The sequence below is a fragment of the Festucalex cinctus genome, chromosome 13 (genome assembly GCF_051991245.1).
Source record: "Festucalex cinctus isolate MCC-2025b chromosome 13, RoL_Fcin_1.0, whole genome shotgun sequence".
Classification (NCBI taxonomy): domain Eukaryota; kingdom Metazoa; phylum Chordata; class Actinopteri; order Syngnathiformes; family Syngnathidae; genus Festucalex; species Festucalex cinctus.
Window position 1 is genome coordinate 15046047 of NC_135423.1, and position 22954 is coordinate 15069000.

Sequence of the window (22954 nt, forward strand, 5' to 3'; positions counted from 1 at the left end):
CACATTACTTACAGTATTTACACAATTTCAAATGTTTAATATCAACTTTTCCCCATTCATTTTCAATGGGACAGACATTGAACTTTTGTTAAGTTTCACTTTCCACGCACACTTCCATACATATAACTTATCGTCATTACCAGGTGTCTGATACTGCTCGGTGGCACAGGTGGTAAAGTGCATTGCCCAGTAACTAGGAGGTCATAATTTCATAATTTATCTCGCCATTTACGTCATAAGCATTCCACATGCATTCAAATCTTAGCATTCAGCTTTCAGCATTCCAATGAAATTTCTCCAGAAATTGCACTTGTTATTTGAGATATTGAGGTAGGTGTTATGGCTGTTTTGAGTTGGGTCACATGGTCATTGGATTAGGATGTTGGTGTTATCAGTTACTATGTCCCTTATGTCCCATATGTTTTCAGTTGCTATGCAGTTGCTAGGGTCCTATATTAGTCACACTTAATTTGATTTAATTTATTTCATTTTGTTTTATCTTGGCCGCTCAAGTTTCTTAGTAAAGGTTTCTTCAAGGCCATCTGAATCCAGCCCTGCTCTCTGTTGTTACTTCGTATTTTTGTATATAAACTCTCTCTACACTGCAAATTTAAGCTATCTAACCTAAACTTAAACACTTATATCAAACCATAAAGTCTTATTGATCTTGTTATGAGAATTATTTACTATACAAGAATTTCCAAGATTATTAATCTTGTTTTAAGATTATTTGTCTTTTATTTCTTATTTAGTTTGTAAATCCTAAAATTAGTTAATTTTCACGCATAATAAGCTAAAATGCTCTAAGAGTCTAGACTCTCTGCTTCCCACCTGCTCTGTCTTGTCTGCGTTTGGGTCCTAATGCCGCACATCACTAGATTGTACTTGTTACTGGAAAGCTTTGGTATGGCTTATTTAGACTTTGTTATGGTTGTAAGCTATTTATTTATTTGCTACAGTGTTTTGGGACATAGTTTGTTGAGAGGATCTGATTTGGTATCATCATTTGTAAATACATATATATATAAAAAATAAAAAAGAAAGAAATGTGTTTCCTGCTCAGCACAGCGAGCATCTAACTTCGTCTAAATTCTCTCCGCCTGCTTTGATGATGACAGTGAGCGGTAACGTGCAGCTTTTTGAGGAAGACGCTGCCGAGACGACGGAGAAAGCCGTGACTCCTGACTGAACTCCCATCGGTCTGAGCGTGGAGTCTGTCTGGCGGAGTGCCGTAACCACACACCGGACTCATTATCAACACATCTAGTCTGCGTGTGCTCGTGCGTGTGCATGTGTGATTCAGCAGAATGAGTATCTGTTGTTAATGTCTCTCACCCAGACTGCTCAGAGTCTTTTTACTCATTCTCACACCTTCTTTCATATTTCTCACACGAGGCCGATTAGTCCAGAGACTTTGGGCTATAATGATCAGGCAAAAGTGTGAAGCTGCTGAATTGGATTACACCATATTAGTTCTGAAGCTCTGAGCAGAGAGCGTGAATGTGCTAATCTTTATCACCGAGGCACCTTATAGGTATTGTCCTTGTGCTTTTTATAGACACCACAAATTATGCAAAATATCACTGAACTGTGCCAGTACTACAATGGCCAGATAGAAATATAATCTCAATCTCACCATTATCTCAGAGGACAAAACTAGACAACATTGTATCGCTGACAAAACGATCTGGAATTGGATGAATAAAAACACAAGCACTGAAAATATTCTTATATTCTTTCAAATCTATTTTGAATTACTTTTCATCCCAAACCAATTAGATTCCATTCAGTCATGACGAGTCAGTCACCGTTATTTTTTATTTTTATTTTTTTTTCTAATAAACCAATTGGATATACTCTTTGAAAATTATCTTTTATTCTGTTTTTGAATTATTTATGTTTTTGTCCTGGGGCAGCATGGTGGAATGCAGTTAGCATGTTTGACTAGAGTTCTGAGGTTAGGGTTTGAATATTAGCTGCTAGGATCCATCTCACCTGTGACTCTTACCTTAAGGAAAATCGATAAAAAAAAAAAAATGGGTGGATGTTTTTGTCCTGCTCTATGAAAGGACTGTTTAAGCATTAACATATGGCAGAGATGCAATCAGAAGGCTTAACCTTCTCATAAATAAATAAATACCCGAACCATGTTTTGTAGCATTTAAAGCACTTTTAGCCCCCTCTGCCCCCCCCTTTTTCCGGTCCTCAAACACACTTATAAAATAATAAAAACAACATTTAAAAACATATCTTGATAGATAAAAAGCAATTGATAAGATAAAATAATGTACAAACGGTCTAACAGTCTAGCCATGTCTACAGTAAACAAGTGTAATTCACCTCCAACCAAACTAATAAAGTTAACATCTCACAGTATACATCAATAATCATGTCAAAAGATGTACATTACAAAATGAACCTACAGTCGACGCTGTCAGCAAATCTAGGTAATGCTTCAAATACTTCCTGTTTTCACTCTCATTCATTCAAATTTACAGTCATACATATTAGTATAGTGTCATCTAGTGGCTGGCAATGGAATTGCACCCAAAATAAACAAGCTGTAGAACAAAATAGTTATATAAATGAACATGAAATTTCATAATAAAAAAAATAAATAAAAAATAAAAACCTTTTGGGGGATTTTTCCTGGTGCAACACCACACCAAACCAAGTTAATTTCAACGTTTTAACTTTAGCGCAACAATAATTTTCATACATTCTGAACTGGCCTATACCACTGAAGTTTACATCCTCCTGAATAAATGTTCCTGTGTGCATGTGCCTGACTGTTACACCGCTTGCACAAATGCATGAAGCGTATGTGAGAGCAGTGGCATTGTGGGGATGAGTGGGCAAGCAGAGCGACTTGTGCTCGTGACACATCTCAGCCACACTACACGATGGAGGATGGCGAGAGAGCATGTACCCCTGCAGCGCTAACTATGATCCCTCTCGCTCCCTCGCTCCATGTGCCTCCTCAGGCTCTCACCAGGACAGCCATGATTTAATGATGAGAGAGACCGCTTTGATTATTCATACGCAGCAGACAAGTCCGCTGGGCGTGCTGGTGTCTCACGCACACATTTGAATACACATGCGTATGTGTGTATGAAGACAGACAGACACACACACACACACACACGCCGGTGCGGTGTTCTTTTTGAAAGGTCTGAATAAAGATTTAAGCAGGAAATGAACGTTTGCACACATTGTGTATGACATGCATGCTTACATAGCAGATAAACAGGAATATGATTGCAAATTAATTCAGAACAGGTCTAAACCCATAAAGTGTAATAAAATGTTAATGATATTGTTATAAACATTGAGCAACTAATAAGTATATATAATCAAAAAGCAAATGCATTTTGAAATGTACTGTAACGCATTATTCAATTTAAAATATCTTTATTTCAAATCCCTCTGAAGCCAATGATGTGTGTGTGTGTGTGTGTGTTTGTGTGCCCATATGATGATGGAACGTGTCGGGCTTAAGACGGCTGACGTTTAAAGCTCATCTCTTATTCACTGGCACCCCCTCCTTCTTCCTCCCTTGCATCCCACACCAACATCTGCCTTCCAACGCCCCCGTGAAGGAAATTGCTGATTTATTTTGCATAGCAAGTATGAATTTTAAGTCCTATTAAAAGAGTCTACTCTCCAAATGTTATTGCTTTTTAATGGTGGATATTTTTGCCATCTAAATCTGAAGCCTTGGCAAGTTCAAACTGATGAGGCCGGTAATTGCTCAGTGTTAATTTGGTGGACTTGGACATGAGAATTTCTTTTAAAATGGTGGCAATCCTTTTCCAGTATTGTGTTCAAACTTAATTGATTAATCTGCACTAGCCACTTAAAATACATGAAGGAGACGTCTAAAACTGTTGCCTTTACAAAGATAATAATACTCAGTATTGGCTGGCACTGTAAGATGCGTATTATTCATTCAACATCATGTTTATTATTGTGGTTTGTGTGTGTTGATAACAACAAGGCTCCTGAACTTTTAATCATTCTTCTTAATCCAAAAACTTGTTATTGATTTTGGGGTATTAAATGACCATTAAAAGTGAATGAGAACTTATTCAGCTGTGAGAGAGGAGCAAGCACAAAAGACAATTATTTTTATATGGTGTACGGAATTACTTGAAAACAAAGAAATATAACATCTTTGCACCAGTCAACTATATGTCTTGACATTTCACTTTTAAGAAGAAAATAATTCTGATGTCTTCCAAAGGTGTTTCATTTGAATATATTGGTAAAAATAAGCTAAACGCTAAAAACAACATTTTCCCCCCATAATACAACAGGGGTATTGGCATGCGCATGTGCAATTATGTAGCACAGGCACTCATGGCATAGGAGATGGATAGGAACCTGACTCACAGTGAAAATTATATAAATAGACATTTATATATATATATATATATATATATATATATATATATATATATATATATATATATATATATATATATATATATATATATATATATATATATATATATATATATATATATATATATATATAGTTTTACCCTGTGGGTTACTGGACTTTAAAAAAAATGTTTTTAGCATTTAGCCTACGTTTTACCAATACGTTCAAATAACTATCAATATGTTCAAACCACATTGCAGTACATTTCTGTCATGACTTGAGTCATGCAAGAGGAAATGTTTGGGTTTTGTCTCATGTCTGGGGTTACGCTCGGGGTTGAGTTTGAGTTCATGACCTGTTAATCTAGTTTCAACTAGTTTTAGGCTGTGTGATGTTATATGATATTTGGAACTCTCTGTAAGAACTACGTTATGTCAGGAATCTTTAATCTCGTTACTGAAGAATATTTTATGCTATATGATGTTTGTTGATGTCAGTAACTATCTGTAATTACTGGGTTAACAGCCAATCAGAGGATTCCATGTCAGTACTGGTACTCACATGTGTAGCCACAACCAATGAGATCGATTCACTGTCTATATAAGCTGTCTGAGATATGTGTGTGTTGCCGGATTATTGCAAGCTGTTTCTCTGTGCGTCCCCGCAGCCCAAGGGGGGCTATCGTCTCGTGGTTCTCGATGCATTCTTGTTGTTTTTCGTTTAATCAAGTTATGGGAATAAAGAGTTAAAACCTTATTTGTGTCTGCGCCTTGGGATCCTATCCCCTTTAGCACACAACAATTTCAACGACACAGTCCAGTCAAAACTGTTTATTCCACATTGGCCGTTTCAAACCTCCGTTGGAATCAAATGAATACAAAAGCTTCCCGCCCCCCAATTTTGAATCTTCAGTTACAGCCTACGAATCACAGGGATACCATGTCAACTCCACAAAGGAGGTCTTAGCGGAGATTTGAACCTGGGTACCTATCCACTGTCAGGCAGTAATGCTAGCTAGCTACTAGCTCACAACATTGTATGCTTCATAAAAGAATATATTATTTGCAGAACCACAATAACACTTGTGTCTCTTTGGAGGACTCACTATTGTCATTGAAAACTATGACAAACACTTGCGCATTCATAGAAGCATACAGTCATGTCATGCATCACACTCATACTCATTTAAGAATAAAACCACTTTGTTAGTCTTGTCTTTGGCAATAAGAGCTAAAACAATGATTTGTGAGTACCAAATAAACAGTGGCTTGTTGTGTTTGTCCACTTTGAACAGGTGCCAACAACGGAACAAGGGCAAATTGTGAAATAATGTCTTGTTTATCGTTTTCATCTTTCTCTCATTGGTGTAAACGGTGGAAGGAAAGGCAGCCGGAGATCGCAGATAAATATGCAGACTGTTCTTCCCCTGTCAACCTCTAATTGATGTATTGACAGATTTAAACGAGGGAGAGATTCACAGAATGTCACGTTCTTAAAACACTCACACGCGTAGGTGCAATGCATGTGCCACATGATCCATAAACACAACAAATCCACGGTTTCGCTAAAAATAACCTTATTGAAACACTTTTGAAGACAAGACAAAAAGAAATCCGGCATACTTTTCAATAATTTAATCTCGTGAATGTATAGATACACCAAGCTCATTTTGAAAACTGCTTCCATAGGACAATTGGTGTTGACTGCATGAACTGTACAACACAGTAAAATTGTAATGCATTTAAAAAAAAAAAAAAACAGTTGCTGCAAGTGTTTGTTCAGTGGGTGGTGAAAAGTGGAAGAAACAGGGTCAGAGGCGCAGGTCCACTTGCTGCATAGCAACTGGCTGCTGTAGTCATGAAAGTGACCTATGGATAGTCAGAGCGCATGTTTGTGTAAGCGCCTGCAGCTGAGGCACAAGCAGCATGGCGGATCGGAACCTTTGTGCACTGCAAGGCTTAATTACACTGACACATGAATATCCATAACATGCCAGGCGGTATTAATAGTCAAATATTTCTCTCGCAGGGTATTTCTACACAGATTATTATCTTTTGAGCTAACAGGCGAGGGTGATGCTCTTCTACTGGATATAACTTTTTTTTTAACATCCTATTTAGATGATTTTCTGATGTAATGAAGTTACTATATTGCCAAGGTGCAAGCAAAAGAAAGATATGCTGTTTTGTCTTTTAGTTTTTAACTCTGTCACTCACAAATGAGCACAAAATATCTTGATATTCACCATAATGGTTGTTTGGCTTCTGGTCGCCTTCCATCAAGGGCAGTTGTAAAGGATATACAAAGAATAATTCACACTTATGGATAATTTAGAGTCTTCAATTAAGCTAACATGCAAGTTTTGGGGATGTGGGAGGAAGCTGGAGTATGTGGACACCAAGTAAACCCCACATAGGAAAGCCAGAGAGAGCTAAGACTTAAACCATGAATCTCAAAAGTGTGAGGCAGATATTCTAACTAGCGGGTCACCAAGGTCAAAGATGTGAAACAAATACACACACAAACATCCTTTTCCAAAAGATCTCAGGAAGCTACAGCAAAATGTCATGATCCAAAGAAATTCAAGAGAAGCTGAGAAATAAAGTAACTGACATCTATCTTCTGGATAGGTTACAAAGTAGTCATTCATAAGGTCTCCAGCAAAGCACGGCGAGAGCCATTATCCACAAATTGAGGAAGCATGGGGCAGTGGTGAAAATTCCAAGGAGCGGCCAGCCGACAGACGTGACCACAGCGCAGGACACAGTGACGACTCATCCACAAGGTCACAAAGGAACCCGGGACAACGTCGAAAGAACTGCTGGCCTCCTTCAGTTAAGTTCAGTGTTCATGACTCAGCAATGAAGTAGAGTTTGGGCAAGTTCCAAGGTGAAAACCTCTGATGAACAAAAATAAAGATGATTGTCTTGCTTTTGCAAAATACATCTGAATGATTCCCTTTGGGAGAATATTCTATGGACAGATAAAACGAAAGCTGAAGTTTTTGGAAGTTATGTTTCTCGTTATGTCTGGCGTAAATGCAATACAGCATTGCAGTAAAAGAACGTCATATCAACAGTCGAACATGGTGGTCACTGGTCAAAGTGTGATGGTCTGGGGCTGCTGTGTTACTTCAGGAGATGGATAAATTACCTCTAAATTGGCCCTCTAAATAAGTGCTCACAAATTAAAAACAAAAAACAAAAACAAAAATGAATGAATGGGCATCATCGCATTTGCCTTAAGTCAAGACAACATAACTGATAAACCTCATGTCATAAAATTATTTTTTTAAATGTGCATTGTCTGATATGAGGTAGAGAGTCTTACTTTTGACAGTGAGGTACATGGACTTGCTGACGTCAGCGCCCACGTCGTTGCTGACCTTACACAGGTAAAAGCCGTTGTCGTCCTCCAGCACGTGTTTGATCAGCAAGGAACCGTTACTCAGCTGCTGGATGCGAGAACCGCTGTTCAGGAGGATTGGCTGAAAAAGCGGAACGCCTGCACCTGAAACATAGAAAGAGACACTGTACAGTCTGCAGGGACAAATTAAGTACTGATTCAAATCTAAACCTGGTTGATTTTGTTTCCAGATTTTGTACTTGGTAGTATTTGCAAACCTAATGAATTGTCCAGTGAGTTTATAAATACCGGTACATGTTGTCAGATATTGGCATGAGCCGAACCTAGATGATCATGATGCCCACTGTGTGTTTACAGATTTGACAACAAAGCCTGTCAGCTTTTGGGAGGATTGTAAACATGTTTCTTCACACCGGGTCTAAACCCATAAACCGTCCAACAGCTGCCAAGCGCAGTGTCGAGAGCTGAGCTGCCGACGTGATGCAATCAGAGCGGACGTAATGCTCATGTTGAACAAGGCGGCAGATTGGTGGCAGAAGGAGAGTCTCAACGTGAGGCTTTGCCAGTCAGATTGACTGTATTTAGAAAAGGATTAATATGCATGCGTGAGTGGACAACTCCCAGGATTTATTGTCTGTATCTTAGATGGAACGGGAGGACAATGATTCGTATTAATGACTTTAAAATGATGTCATGTCCCTTTAGCAGACACACACAAAAAAACAAAACAAAAAAAAACAATGAAAAACAATGACGTAAATGTCACAAATTGCTCTGTGCTAGTTGAGAACTCACCTTAGATTTATAGAATTATCTAACAGTAGCCTTAAATGCAGTTATATCACTATGAGAGAGCCCCTAGGAACACTTTTAAAGTTAAAGTGTCATATTTCACCTCTCTCATTTACAGTAAAAGGCGTTTGAACCGAATCAAACGGTTAAAGATGATGCTTGACATTAGCATGTCAAGATCAGACCATTTAGTGAGCTGTGTGTGTGTTTTTTCTTTTTAATTAAAAGACAGTCAGGTGGCCTGGAGAGAACAGGGGTCAAGTGGTGACTCTGTTTCTGTTCCCCTGGCTCTGAGCGCAAAGCCAGGGATACGTGTTCCTACTTGAATTATGGATTTTGCATACTTAATCAGAGCTGGTTGTTATGCTAATAGCAGCTGACCTTTACTTACACTTCCATATTTCGCAAAGACATTCATCTGGCTCTCAGCTACTAAGGTTGCTGTAAAAGGAAGCCAGACTGCCATTCCCTGAACAAACTGCGTTTAGACATGAAAGAAATTAGACAAGGGTTGGTTGAAAATGTGACAAACCTTAGATTCCAATCAGGAATGGTAAGATGTTGTTAATCAGGAATATGGCCTGCCTGTCAGTCGAGCTGGCTGTCCATCTATCTGTCTGTCTCTATCACTCTCTTTCTTCCACACAGACACGAATCCCATCAAAGGTTGAAAAATAGACATTTCATTCTTTTGATGAAAGCACCAAGTGCATGTACACACATGGTCACGCTCACACGCGCATTTGCACGAATCCCCATTGGTTGCCGCCTTTCTGTTGGCGAAGCTTTCAATCCTGGTTATATGGATGAGGTAGCAAACACCTGGGACCTCGCTTCATGTGCTCAAGCGGCTGAACTCACCTGCTGCCTTCCTGTCTGTACACCAGGATGCCTTATTGTTCCTCTGCGTTCGGATATGTTGTCTGTTTTTCTACAATTGGGTCTTTCTCAGCGATAACGCTCTTAGGATTCGGGGCGGCACCTTGCAAGACCATACTAGCTGAACAGATGGATGTGTGCGCTTGTGCATGCATCAGTGTATGAATATGACCCAAGCACTCCATGTGTGGAAGTGCACACACCCGTGTGCACCACCCAGCTAAACACAACTGAACCTACTCATCTGTAACAAAACAAAACAAATACAAATACAAAGCCCCTCCGAAGAATCATCTGTGTTTACTGTCAGGCATTTGAGGTGACGATAAATTTTTATGGCATCCATCGTACCTTTTGAGTGCTCCCATACAATGGTGGGTGGTGGGTATCCTTCAGCAGAGCAGTTGAGAGTGACTGTTTTCCCGTAGATTCCATCCTGGTCCTCGGGCTGAACCACAAACTGAGGAGGAACTGTACACGCACAACACAGCATATAGTAAATGAAGTGGTTCATTCATACTATTTTTTTTTATTTTTTATTCTAATCAATGTTTGTTCAAAGACCAAACCTACCATATAAATCACACAGACACTAAATAAACCTCATGACATTGAAAACTTGTGATATAAATTATATGTTATCTAGCATACTAAGCGACATAGATCAACAGATTTCTTAGTCTTCTTCCTAGTTATGTCAGAAGTGTGTGCAATCCCTTTTTTTTTTTCCCAGAATTCACAGGGCTCAATCGGATAGTGAAAAAAATATCATGTCAGTTACGCCTAAAATATTTGAATGATATTGGAATGGTAAAATTTGAGGTTGAGTACTGTACATATGGTTTTATTTACCATTTATGCCCCTGGAAACAGAGCAGGTAAGAGCAGACAGTTAGCTAGCTGGCTAATGGCTTCTCCACTACACAGTAGCAGCTCACCCTTTACCGTTTTTCATCTCAACAGTGTTATGTGAAAACTGGGAAAACCACACCCAATTGAACAATACAGTCTTAGTAAAGCATGCTAAACATTCAACAGAGGAGAACAAGGGTCTCTTGTATTTATTTGCATGTGGCTTTTGGACATGGCAAGAGAACAATTTTATTGGAGAGAAGACTGAGGGCAGCAAAATGGAGTTTGTGTACCATATTTTCCGCACTATAAGGCGCACCTAAAAGCCTTCAATTTTTTCAAAAGATGACAGTGTGCCTTATAATCCAATGCGCCTTATATATGGATCAATATTGAGCCGCAACAGGTCTCGCTGTCAAGACGATAACGGTGACCCTGCACGATCGTTGACGCGCATGCGCAGAAGATCCCGCCATCTTGGATCGCTAGCTCATACTAATACTTTACCTCAGAGAAAATAATAAAAGAGCTGTTTATTCATTTTGGGAGTGAATGGAGTTGTTAGAAAGCTGGTTTGTAATCTATTAATAAAGTTTGACTGACCTATCTGTTTTGTTGACATTCCCTTTAACGCAGCACCATCTAATGGATGCATAACGTAACCCCAGCCTCTACTGTAGCGCCTTCTATATGGAAAAAGTTTGAAAACATGTAATTCAATGAAGGTGCGCCTTATAATGCGGTGCGCCTTTTAGTGTGGAAAATGTGGTAATATAAAACTGCAATGTCCAGAGCTAAAACACAGCAAGATTGCTTTAACTTTTAACTTTAGCTTCCACGCTAATGTTAGCACATTTATTTTTATCATTTCTAGTTGTGTATCCTTAAATGGTACAATGACTTTGCAATGATGATTCAGCTCAACCAGTGAGCAACCAGCAATGGTGTAGGTCACCCATTAGGGTTAGGCTTAGCGTGGTTGGAACCCGGGATGACCAGATACCTTGTAGGGCCTTGGTCAGTCAGCCGTCTAAGTAGAGTGCAGTGGAAAATCGGCATTTGAGTAATATTTATTTTTTTGAAAAAATCAATCCCTGCGCTATATTAAATATAGAACACTGTCGTATCTGGTGGTGCACTGCCCCAAGTACAAAGTCCCCATTGGGCTGACCTCGAACAATGAGCTGACTCTGGTGCTCCACAGCAGCCGCTTCATTACGGGCAATGCACGTATAGTTGCCGTTGTGGTCAGGCGTCAGGTTGGAGATTCTCAGTGAACTAGTGAAATCGATGTTATCCACAGTCACGCCCAGGCTAGTCGGGATAGGTCGGCCATCTTTCTGCCAGGTGATGTCCAGAGGCCGGTCACCTGACATGACCACGCAGGGGATGAAGACACGTTGACCGATGGTGAATCGCTGGAACTCAAAGGGCTGAATGTAGGGAGGGACTGAAGAAAGACGAGTGGAGGAGGAGAGCGAGAGGGCACACAAAGGAACAGAATCTAAAATTAGATATCATTTCAGCTGTCAGAGAACATTTCCTTTAAATTCAATGACATCCTGTAATTTTCTAACTACAATGCTTTAGAAAGAGTCTTTTAAGGAACATAAAGAACATCAAAAGCAGAGTACCGCAATAATTGCTTTTAATTCTCAATGTGGAACATTATGTCTTTGGACCCACAAGACGACATAAAAAAATGACGTCAAGGAACTTTGGATTGCTGTATTTGACCCACCTCCTTAACTACCTATTACATAAAAAAGTACCTGCTACCTTCAGGGTCTTAAAAGAGGGCAGCCTTTAGGCTTAAGGTGCACCCAAAGGCACTGCCTTTCATGTTTGATCCATATGGACATGGACACACATGTAATCATACTTTGCAATGCAAGATCTTTTGAGGCAATTGTACAAATAGTTATGTTAGAGTTGTTGAAGTAGAGGTTTAATCTTTTGGCCTTGCGGGGTACATTAGAAATTGACTCATGCTGTGCCACTATTTTTTAACGTGTTGCTTCCTAGCAGTACCAATCATCTACAGCATATATTATCTAATCTGTACAATATGCTTTCATAACATATGTTTCCAAATGGTCTGCTTATTTAAATGATTATAGTGATTAAGGAGGCCCAATCTGGACCATAATTAATTTATCCCACACTCCTATTTGTGTGGTTAGCAGATTTATCAACAATGACAAGAATAGCACATGAAATCAAGGGTAGAAAGGCAACCCGCCAACATAATAAGCCAGCGTTATGCAATAAACTGTATTTAACTTGTCTCTTGGAAACCATCAGCAATCGCACAAGTCATCTGTGGTTGAGTGTCCAGTGAGATCAAATAACTGTGAAAATAAGCAGCACTTTAGCTGCTTATTTAATTCTCAACAAAGTGGAGATAATGGACTCCCAGGCTCCCCAAAGACCGCCGCGTATTTTAAGCACGAGCGGGTTGAAATTAACAAATGCATTCGCTCAGCACGGCACCGCTGGGAAGCGTTGTTTTGTATCATCGGCCTCTCTTGCGTTCTCACTCTTCTCTCTCTCCCTCTGCTCCCCTCGCTTCATGACATAGTGTAATGTGGCGGTGGCATCCTCGCGTACTGATCAGACGGAAGGAAATGGAGCATAATGGGGAAGCCCTCCTTCGTCTTTCCAATTACAGCTTGTGTGATCTTGGCGGAGATCAGCTCCGTGATATCATTAGCACAGATACAGTCTTCATTAGCTAGCCTGATGAACTGACGAATAGCAGGTAGACTCATTTATTAGTCTGAGATGAATATGAAATCAGCTGCTTTCCTTCCTGTGTGAGCTTATTTGTTTATCTGTCTGCTTTGGCCTTTCTCTGTGATGCACTTCGGACAGGGTGACCAGACATCCACTATTAACCGGGACAGTTCCGTTTGAGCTGAGTTTTTTATTTTTTTATTTTTATTTTTTTTAAGTCCTTTCCTAATACACTGTACGGTGTCCTTGAGTGTCAAGAAAGGCACCTTTAAATATAATGTATTATTACAGTATTATTATTATTGTCCTACTTTTATGCAGGTCCTGTCCTGGTGTCTATTTTATTTTTATTATTATTATTATTATTATTATTATTATTATTATTATTATTATTATTATTAAATTAATTAATTGATTGATTTTATTTTATTTTGTTAAGTCCCGTCAGCAATCCAGTTTGGGCAATCATACAGTTGTCAGTGATTCATACAATAAACTAATTAAAAAGGAATTAAGCTGTTACATTCTTTCCGATTCACTATCACATTCAGATTTATGTTCTCATTCTCATCCGCACATAATCCTTAGCAGGTCTGTTTTCGTCATACCTCATCAAGAAATACGTCCTGCTTTTGTGTCTAAGAATCATGGGAAATGTAGTCCTACGGTTGTCGGTCACTCGGGCGGCAGGTCTAATACTAGCTGAGCTTTACTGGCAGCATATTTCCAGTGTTACAATGCGGACTGGCACAAGGTAACGACACAGTCGGCTTCCAATAGCTACCCTGAATTAGCAAAAAAGGTTGGATATTGGTGAGTGCATTGACTTGTTTAGCACCGTTGACCTGTCAACCAAGATAGCATCTAGCATTAGCTAAAGTAATAACTAGGAGTGTCAAAATTACTTCTTTAATTTTGAGTTAATGTAAATTTCCTTTAACACCACTACTTTTTTAATGCGTGACTAATGACCGCCCCTTACTTGGAAAACCTGTGGGGGAATTCTAGTTGCAACGCAACAGATACGTCCATGTCAAAAGTTAGCAGTAATAAATTTAATAATAATGCATATTTGTAGAGACTGGAGTCAAGTTGTATTTTACAAAAATCTTTTAAAAATGTGCATAATTTCACAAGCTGTTTAATGTTAAAGATTAGATAGCTCTTAACATGAAAAGATAATTGCATTGAGCTGTCACCAATGTCTTACAAATGAAATTATGCCATCTAGTGGCAGAAAAATGATATCAATATCACACGCGTTACAGTACAATAGGATTTCCCCAGCGCGCAAATCTAGCTAGAACCGCCTCTGTATGCCAGGCCATTATTTGGCAGTATAATTCTGTATTAATTGGTTTCTAAAGCCTGTATCCCACAGGGTAACATTTGCAACGCTAGCAAATGTTGATTTCATGTCAAGGTACGCTGAAGGTTGCAAATATTCTTAAAAAGGAACCCCGACTGTCATGACAAGTTTGCTTTATATTATTTATACCACCGCCATTCTACGTCACTATACGCACGGAAGGTGTTGCGACGTAAATAACAATGGCAGCGTACGTCTAAATAAAGTTTCTATAAAATGGATTAAATTGGAAATTATGTTTGAAAAATGAATCTCATAGATAATAATATAGAGCAAACTTGTCATGACAGCCGGGGTTCCTTTTAAGAGTTTTGAAACACGTCCAAATTTCTTGTTTGAGAGTTGCTTGCAACAAGAAAAGAAAAAACATAAAAACACTAGGCAAACTTACCTCTCACACGGAGGTGGACACTTTGGGAGTCCATCTTGTTGGGTTGGACCATCACTTTGCAGTTATACTCTCCGGCGTCTCCCTGCTGCACATTGGTGAGCCTCAGTGTGCCGTTAGTTTCGAAGGCTCGCTGTCGGTGGTTGAACGGCAATAATGCGGAGTTCTTGTACCACTTGATGGAATAGTAAGGATAGCCAATCACACGGCAGTGAATGAAGGCATCCCGTCCTGCGATGGCGGTGACGTTTTTCATCGAACGGATGCTGGCGCGGCCTGAGAATGAGAGTGGTTCAGAAAGAACTCCTTATGAGGACATTTATTAGTCATGGTGTTAGGCTGCAAGAGCTGTGACGCTTGCTGCCGTGATGTGTACACAAAACAGTCAAATTTTCATTGGCGGGATATTAACTCATTCACTCCCAGCCATTTTCACTGAAGCAACCCCTTGCTTTACTGGATTTTGACTGATTTTGCAAGGCCCACAGAATATTGTGTTTTATTGCTATACAATTCTATTGCTTCATAAGCCCATAATGGGTTTCTACCTCACCTTCACAAGTGTTGTCTTTATTTTAATTTTTACTGCTATATTGTATTTTTTTAAGATTGTGCGTAAATAAACAAACAAACAAAACATGGAGCCTACCAAAAGAAAGATTATTAGAGTCTGTTCTTTCATCAGGAAAAAAAAAATATATTTTTATCTGTTTCTGTTTTGCAGAAATTAGCATTAGAATATAGCTTCAGTTTCACCATGTACCTGTTGAAAACACTGGGGAAAAGAGCTTTTTGCAACATGGCCCTGGTTGATCTCTTATACTCTGCTACCACCTGCTGGATGATTTTTGTAATAACTACCATTGCTTTAAGTGACCTCAACAGGTTAGAGGCTGCATCAAAGCCTTCTGTATGCTCTAGCATAAATAATAATTTAATTCATTAATTAAAAAATATGTATAAAAAAAATACGTATAAATACGATTTTTTGGAGCAAATGAGTTAAACAACACAATTAAGTGGTAATAAAACAAAGAACAGCTTCACATATGGTTCTTGCTTTTATTGTGGAATTATTGGGGTTTGTTTTACTTTGCTCTCAATTTTTTCATCTTAGCAGAAGGCATCCAAATGACATGCAGTTTAAAGTGTTCAACATCTGAGGGGAGAATTGAAATCATTCATCTAATTCTGCTCCGGCTGATCTGCTACAGAACAATGATACATTCTGTGTTGCTTTAAAGTGGAGTATCTGAACTTAAACTGTAGAAATGGCAAACACACACACAAAAGCACACTACATATACATTCATGTCAGGAGAAGAAATGCCCTCTGGCTATTTACTAAGTCGCCCATTTTGGAAACCAATATCCAGATTATGTGCAGCAAACCAGGAAAATTCATTTGACCCGAAGATACGAGCATGCAGAAAAAGCACAATAAAAACTAATGAAAAAATTATGTCGAGACCAGAATAATTTAAACTAAAACAAATAAACAAATGTTAAGATACATTGGACTAAAAAAAAAAAAAAAAAAAAAAAGGTTAAATCAAATGTAAACTAACTAAATTCACAACTTTCTCACAGCATTCACACGTGTGCAGCATTCAGCCAGACAGACAGATATATAGAAAGACAGACAAGTATGTGTATTGTTGTTCTTGGAGGAGCTGATTTGACAAGCACCTCTTACGTTTATTCGAGCCTGGTGGTACACGAGGCCGGCCGAGTTGCTGCACGTGCACCGGTACACGCCGCCGTCCTGCACCTGCGTGTGCGTCACGTTGAGCTGGCTGACCACGTGGCCCTCGTGGGTCTCGTAGTGTCCCAGGTGATGGTGGTTGTCTTTGATAACCGGGTCGTCGTCCAGTGACCACATGCAGCGAGGCGGCGGCGTGCCCTTGACGTTGCACACCAGGAAGACGGGCTCGTTCGGGTTCACCACCTTTTCGCTGAAGGAGGAGAGGATCTTTGGCGTACCATCTGCAGAGGACGACAAGGCCAAATGGGTATGCGGCTATGCGCTGATGAATAAAACATGGGGGCAGGTGACACGTTATTTGCGGGGCACAATCACCAGGGTACTGGGTGGAGAGAAATAATCAGCACCTGTTACTCTTGCTGGTGGAAAATATTCAATATTCATTCCATTTATTATTTTTACAGTGTGTTAATATTTACCACTGAGTACATAGTGGGTATTGCTTTTCTTATTATAGAAATCACACTGCAGATAAAATTGGACAAAGACTAGTTTAGCGTGTTTGTGAATTTAGTAGAATACTGTGCGTTTTGCGGATCTGACAATTGGGTGGTAAAAAAAAAAAAAATAGACTCAATTTTAGACTTGCTAAAAGATGGTCTAACTTATGGCGCAAGTGGTGTAATGAGAGTTGGATTTGTGTACTGTGGCCATGTGTAGTGCATATCATCGTATTTCATTTAGAAACATGACAACAGCATGGAACAATCCCGCTGAATCATTGTAAAAATCAATTCATTGTTCATGCATGGAACCCAGCGAATCAATTTCTGCTTCCACAATATCAAATGGGTTTCAATGGGCTTTCACTTATGTTGTGCTTTTCCACCTACAAGGCATTCAAAGCTCATCATTCACCGACTGCTGAAAAAGCATCAGGAGCAAATTCTGGTGGGTTCAGTATCTTTCTCAAGGGCACATCAACGTGGTCGCAAGGACCAGGGATCGAACCCTTAACCTCTGGGTTGGGAGAGGACAACACTACCACGGATTCATGCCGACTCACATTCAAGGCCTGTGTGCTTCAACCACCCTGATTTTAAATGGGAATGCGGGGAGCCACTTTGAAATTGGCTGAGTTCCATTCCACTGGTGCACAATGGCACAAAACTAGTCAAGCAAAATACAAAAATTAACAAAACGCCACAAATGTGCACAATTAGACTTGCGCTGGGAAACTGCTGCAAAAACTGAAATCTTAGGAAGGATATAATTTCTTAAATTTAACCTAAATTTGCTCATTTTGCTTTGGCAAGTTATTTTTACTTAAAACGAAATTGCCAGACAAGATCAGTCTGCTTATTTTAAGATACATATTATCTTATTTGATCAAGCGGTCTTGGCATTTAGCACAGTTTTAAGTTGTGAGGCTTAAAACAAACATGTTGCACATTTTAAGATAACAACTAATCATCAAAGGCCCTGAACTGGGGTTTGCATAATCTAGTAATAAGATAAATGGAAAAATATGTAAGTATGAAAACAATCAGACAAAAGTGCAAAATATCCATAAATGGTTCGTTTTGTTATATTTACTAAGCTCTATTTTTTTTATGCCAACACCAGCTCAGTGGTGTAGTGGCAGAGTGTCTACCCTCAGACTGGAAGGTTGTGGGTTCAATCTCTAGTTGAGTCATATCAAAGACAATAAAAATGGGATCTGTTACCTGCTTGACACCAAGTTGGGAAAATGTAAGTAAATACTGTACTTGTGTATTTAAGAAAATAGCTCTATTTATGACAACTTGAAAAAGTCAATATTACTAGTTTTTAGTCTAAAAATATATTTAATACCGTTGTGGTTAATACGGGTCGATTATTATTATTATTATTATTATTATTAATGTATTCATTTATTTATTTATTGTTTAAACTCTTACAGGTAAATTTAAGTAAAATTTTCTTGTTCTGTTGGCAGATAATTTCGCTGACCGGTATTTGAAGTATTTATTTTCTTATATACTATATTTTTTTCTTAAAATTTCTACTGTCCCTTTTTGCAGTGCAAAATAGACTTGATTTTAGTTAACTTAATGCAAAGCCATCCATCCATCCATCCATCCATTTTCTTAACCACCTGCTTCTCACACGGGTCATGGGGGTGCTGGAGCCTATTCCAGCTGGCTTTGGGCAGTAGGCGGGGTAGACACTGAACTTGTTGCCAGCCAATCACAGTAATGCAATGCTAATACAAATAAAATAATACATATGAACAGAACATTTTGTTCTGTATTCATTAATTTGGAACATGATGGCGCCCACACTTTTGTTTTCATTCCAGAGGCAAACAAAGAGCGTTTTGGAATATCGTCACCCATTATTCTCAGATAATCTCGTTCAGCTGCACATGATTATAGATGATCGATATCTTCTTTTTACAGTTCCATGGCCACAGGAGACAGTTGCCTGAGCAACACTGCCGAGGTAACCTTCAAATTACGTGCATGTGCTTTTGTATGTGTTAGTGCAGTCAGAGATAATGATACTAATGGTGGCCTGTAGCAGAGAGTCACAGCAGGATGCCATTAACATGTAAACCTCGCATTGATTGCTTGGATGCGAATTTGTTTGTGTGTGGCATCGCATGTGTGCGTGCATTGGGTATGCTTAGAGCACTGTTACCTTCAAGGATGACTTGCACAAAGTCCTGAGCGGACATTTTGCCCTTCCTGGCAAAGCACTGATAGGCCCCGCCATCACTCTTTGACATTCCTTCCATGATGAGATTCTCCCGGTTGAGACCGGTGAAACGGACGTTGTTGCCGGGGTAGATGATCTCTCCATTACGGTACCACGACAATTCGTACTCGTCAGAGCCGCTCACGCTACAGGACAGAGACACCTTGCTACCCACGCTGCCTTTCACCTTCCGAGGACTGACCATTGCCTTCAAGGGTTCTGAGGATACAACGGAGGTTTACAGTAAACTTCAAATTTTTGCCCAACACAACTTTCAAAGAATCAAAAGCCTCACGTCTGACATGCAGATGGCCCATGACCTCAGCGTTGCCATAGCTGTTCCAAACTTCACAAACATATGTCCCAGAGTCGCTGGGTTGCGTGCTCTCTATCAGTAAACCGGTGGTGGTCTGGCGGAAGCGACTGTCGGGCTCCAGCGGGCTGTTGTCCTTGAGCCAGCGGTACTTGGGGAACGGGTAGCCGGACGCCTTGCAGGGCAGATCCACCCGATGATTAATCATCACGTCCCGGTGGTCAAAGCCGTCCAATATGCCTGGCTCGGCATTGGTGGGGTCTGGAAGCAGGGAAGTTTTGTGTTAGACTTAATTAGTGATACAATATTGATCGTGCGGGTGAGGATTGTGCTGAAAAGTGAACTGTATCTTTTGTTAGATGAGGAATAGAATTAACTGTTAAATTCCTCCCTATTAATTTCACACTCACTTTTGTGTTCTCATTCTCATCTAATCACTAGCAAGCATGTTTTAGTCATACCGGAACTAGAACTACTTCTGCATTCGAGGAAAGTGGGAAGTCAGACTTTCCCAATTTCAAACCAGGAAGGAAGTGTGTACATGAACACCCCCTTGAACTCGGAAATCCCACTTGCGAACTCGGCGGGGAAAAAAGGACCCCGACTTCACCGACTGACTACAATGTTACATCACTCTACAATGGCGACCCCTTTGGCAACTGAGACCGTGAATGGTAAAACAAAATTTACTCGAGTATAAAACTAGATAGCTTTCTTCCTTCATAACTGTTCGACAGAACTTCATATAACACGCACGTGACAGTATGCCACTATCTCCTTGCATGAAATTATATGGTGAACTACTTGACACGACGAGGTAAGGTAGGACTCAGACGCAGGCGTAAGGTAAGCCACCAAGGCAGCAGGTTTATTTCCGGCCAACAGGTTTCTCCTCTCAAGCTGAGAGGAGAACAGGGAAGCAAAAAAGTGAAGAACAAAAAGCGCTCCACTAGGGAGGAAAAAACAGGCAAAAGGTACTGGGACAACGAAAAGCGCTCCACTAGGGAGGAAAAAGGGCACAAGGCAAAAGGGGTAACAAAAGGCGCTCCACTGGGGAGGAAAAGGCACAAAAACAAGGCAAAAACACTTGGCAACATGAACGAGGACATAAGGACTGTGGGCCACTTCCATGCACTGACTGTAACACTTCGGCACTTAGGGGAGAATGCAGATGGCTTTTATTGTGAGTCTTGATTGGTGGCAGGTGTTGTTAATCATGGGCGGGGACCGGTAATTAAGGAGCGGCAGGAAGAGCAAGTGACCTGGGGTGAGATGAGAGTTAGGATTTCAAGGTAAAACAGGAAACAGGGATACAACAATAAAAGCCTGAACCGCCACGCCGGTGGCGGCGTGACACGACTGAACTGTATGGAATGCTGATGAAATAAGATAAATCCGTAAATTTACCAAATTTGTGAGAAGACAAGTTTGCTGCATGTCAAAATGTGTTTTGAGGACCAAAATTAAAAACAAATAATAATAGATAAATATTTATCAGTATACGCCATTTCGGTGGTTTACTTTTATTTGATTTGATTTGATTTGATTTTGATTTTGGTTTTTATTGAACATATAAACATACAATTAAGCAGCAGAAAAACAAAAAAAGAAAAGGAGAACCCCATACAATCATCAATCAATCATAGTTTACTTGTTCAAAAGGGAGTAGGAAGAACTTAAAAACTTATCTAGTCCTACCGCTTATATATTGTATATTTAGACTTATTTCATTTTTAATACAATACTAGGTTAATATATATATATATATATATATATATATATATATATATATATATATATATATATATATATATATATATATATATATATATATTATTTTTTTTTAAATAAAATGTATAAACCTGGTTTTGTATACAAGTGCACTTAGACATACGTGCATTTGCCAGCAACATATGCACATGAAATTTCTAGACATATACCATAATACATTTATAAATCATACTCACAAATACAATTTTTATGCTCTTGTCTGACATAAGTAATTTTTTTAAAACTTTGCTTTTAAACAATTTTCTAAACTCAACAAGTGAGTCACATCTTTTCAGGTCAATTCCCAAATTATTCCACAAATTAACACCTTTTACAGAAACACACCTTCGCTTAATATTTGTTCTTGTTTTGGGGTTTTTATAGACACTTGTACCCCTTATCTCATAAGGGCTGTGTCTAATTTCAAAAAACGTCTGAGTCCAACTTCCTAACTAAATCCAACTTCCGACCTTCCTCGAATGCAACATACTTCCTATTTCCATGTATAAGAATCATGGGAAATCTAGTTCTACTAATCCAATGATGCGGTCACTGGCTAGACCCAATGCAAACTGGGCTTTCCTATTTCCAATGTTACAATGCAGCATTTAGCGTTAGCTCAATTAATATCACAACCACTGGTCATGAAATTGATTTATTTTTTTGTTATCAATCATTCCTGTTGAAAATGTACTGTATATTTGATTTCCATCAAAATTGTAGTGTCCCGCTTTTAATTTTGACAACCTGGCCCCCAAACTGGTGCCTTTCTGAGTAGTCTGACTATCGTCATACAGAGAGCAGCTCTACAGCCATATTGTGCTTAAGCTTCACTTTGTGCGTACACAAATCTTGCATATTAGGCCAAGGACACTTTGTTTTTAGACGCGTTGCTTTGTCCTCTTATCGGTTAGCAGGATTACACCCAAACTACAAGCAGATTTTCTCAATACTTGGTGGAGGGTGGGCCTACATTTGAGGAAAGAATAGAGTGTACAAATCTGGTTGACAACAACTCAAGTATGTTTGTCATATTACTTTAATATATGTGAATGTGTCTTCTTGTCAAAGCAATGTAGCTCATGCTAAAGATGAGATCACCAGAAACTAGAAAGTAAGCGCTGTTCATTTTCAATGCAATTGTTTCCAAAATGGACTGAGGCACAAATGGTCAATAGACATGATGGTTATTGACCATAATGTTTCAAGAAGTCTAGCCACCTACTGATATTCTACATGCCGGTATAATCACAAAGTCTCAACGCATTTCGACTACACTATATACATAAATATTGTGGTGTGACTTATTACAGACCTGACACAATGAGGCGTGCACTGTTGCTCTGTCGAGTCTCCCCAGTGTAGTGGTGACGTGTGGTGCAGCGGTAGTTATTCAGCCCATCCTCAGGCAGGACGTCCAAAATGTACAAGGCTCCTGTAGGTGTGATGAGATATCTTTGTCCTGCAACAAACACACAAACAAAGAGAGCAGACAAACTGATCAGATTTGATGAATCAAATATGGACTAGTGCTGTTATGATAAAATGACTAATGTTATTTTTCTATATACAAATGATAAATGTTGCAGCTATTTTAAATAATAAAATGATCATTCCTCAAGTGTAACTTGACTGAATGGTGTAATCTTCATCCATACCTG

At 39.3% G+C, this 22954-nt stretch overlaps 1 protein-coding gene across 5 annotated transcripts in view; it reads right to left on the reverse strand.

Moving 5' to 3' along the window:
- dscamb (Down syndrome cell adhesion molecule b) overlaps window positions 1-22954 on the reverse strand; it is a 123142-nt gene that overhangs the window by 23924 nt on the left and 76264 nt on the right. For 4 of the 5 annotated variants that reach the window (XM_077541575.1, XM_077541573.1, XM_077541574.1 and 1 more), the window contains exons 4-11: window positions 22609-22755; window positions 19506-19784; window positions 19154-19429; window positions 16456-16752; window positions 14770-15042; window positions 11445-11723; window positions 9773-9892; window positions 7715-7894 (exon numbers count right to left, since the gene is read on the reverse strand). In XM_077541575.1, coding sequence (XP_077397701.1) covers window positions 7715-7894; window positions 9773-9892; window positions 11445-11723; window positions 14770-15042; window positions 16456-16752; window positions 19154-19429; window positions 19506-19784; window positions 22609-22755 — 1851 coding nt within the window. Of the gene's footprint in view, window positions 1-7714; window positions 7895-9772; window positions 9893-11444; window positions 11724-14769; window positions 15043-16455; window positions 16753-19153; window positions 19430-19505; window positions 19785-22608; window positions 22756-22954 lie in introns of those variants that run through there. The other variant, XM_077541577.1, reaches the window with a different exon arrangement.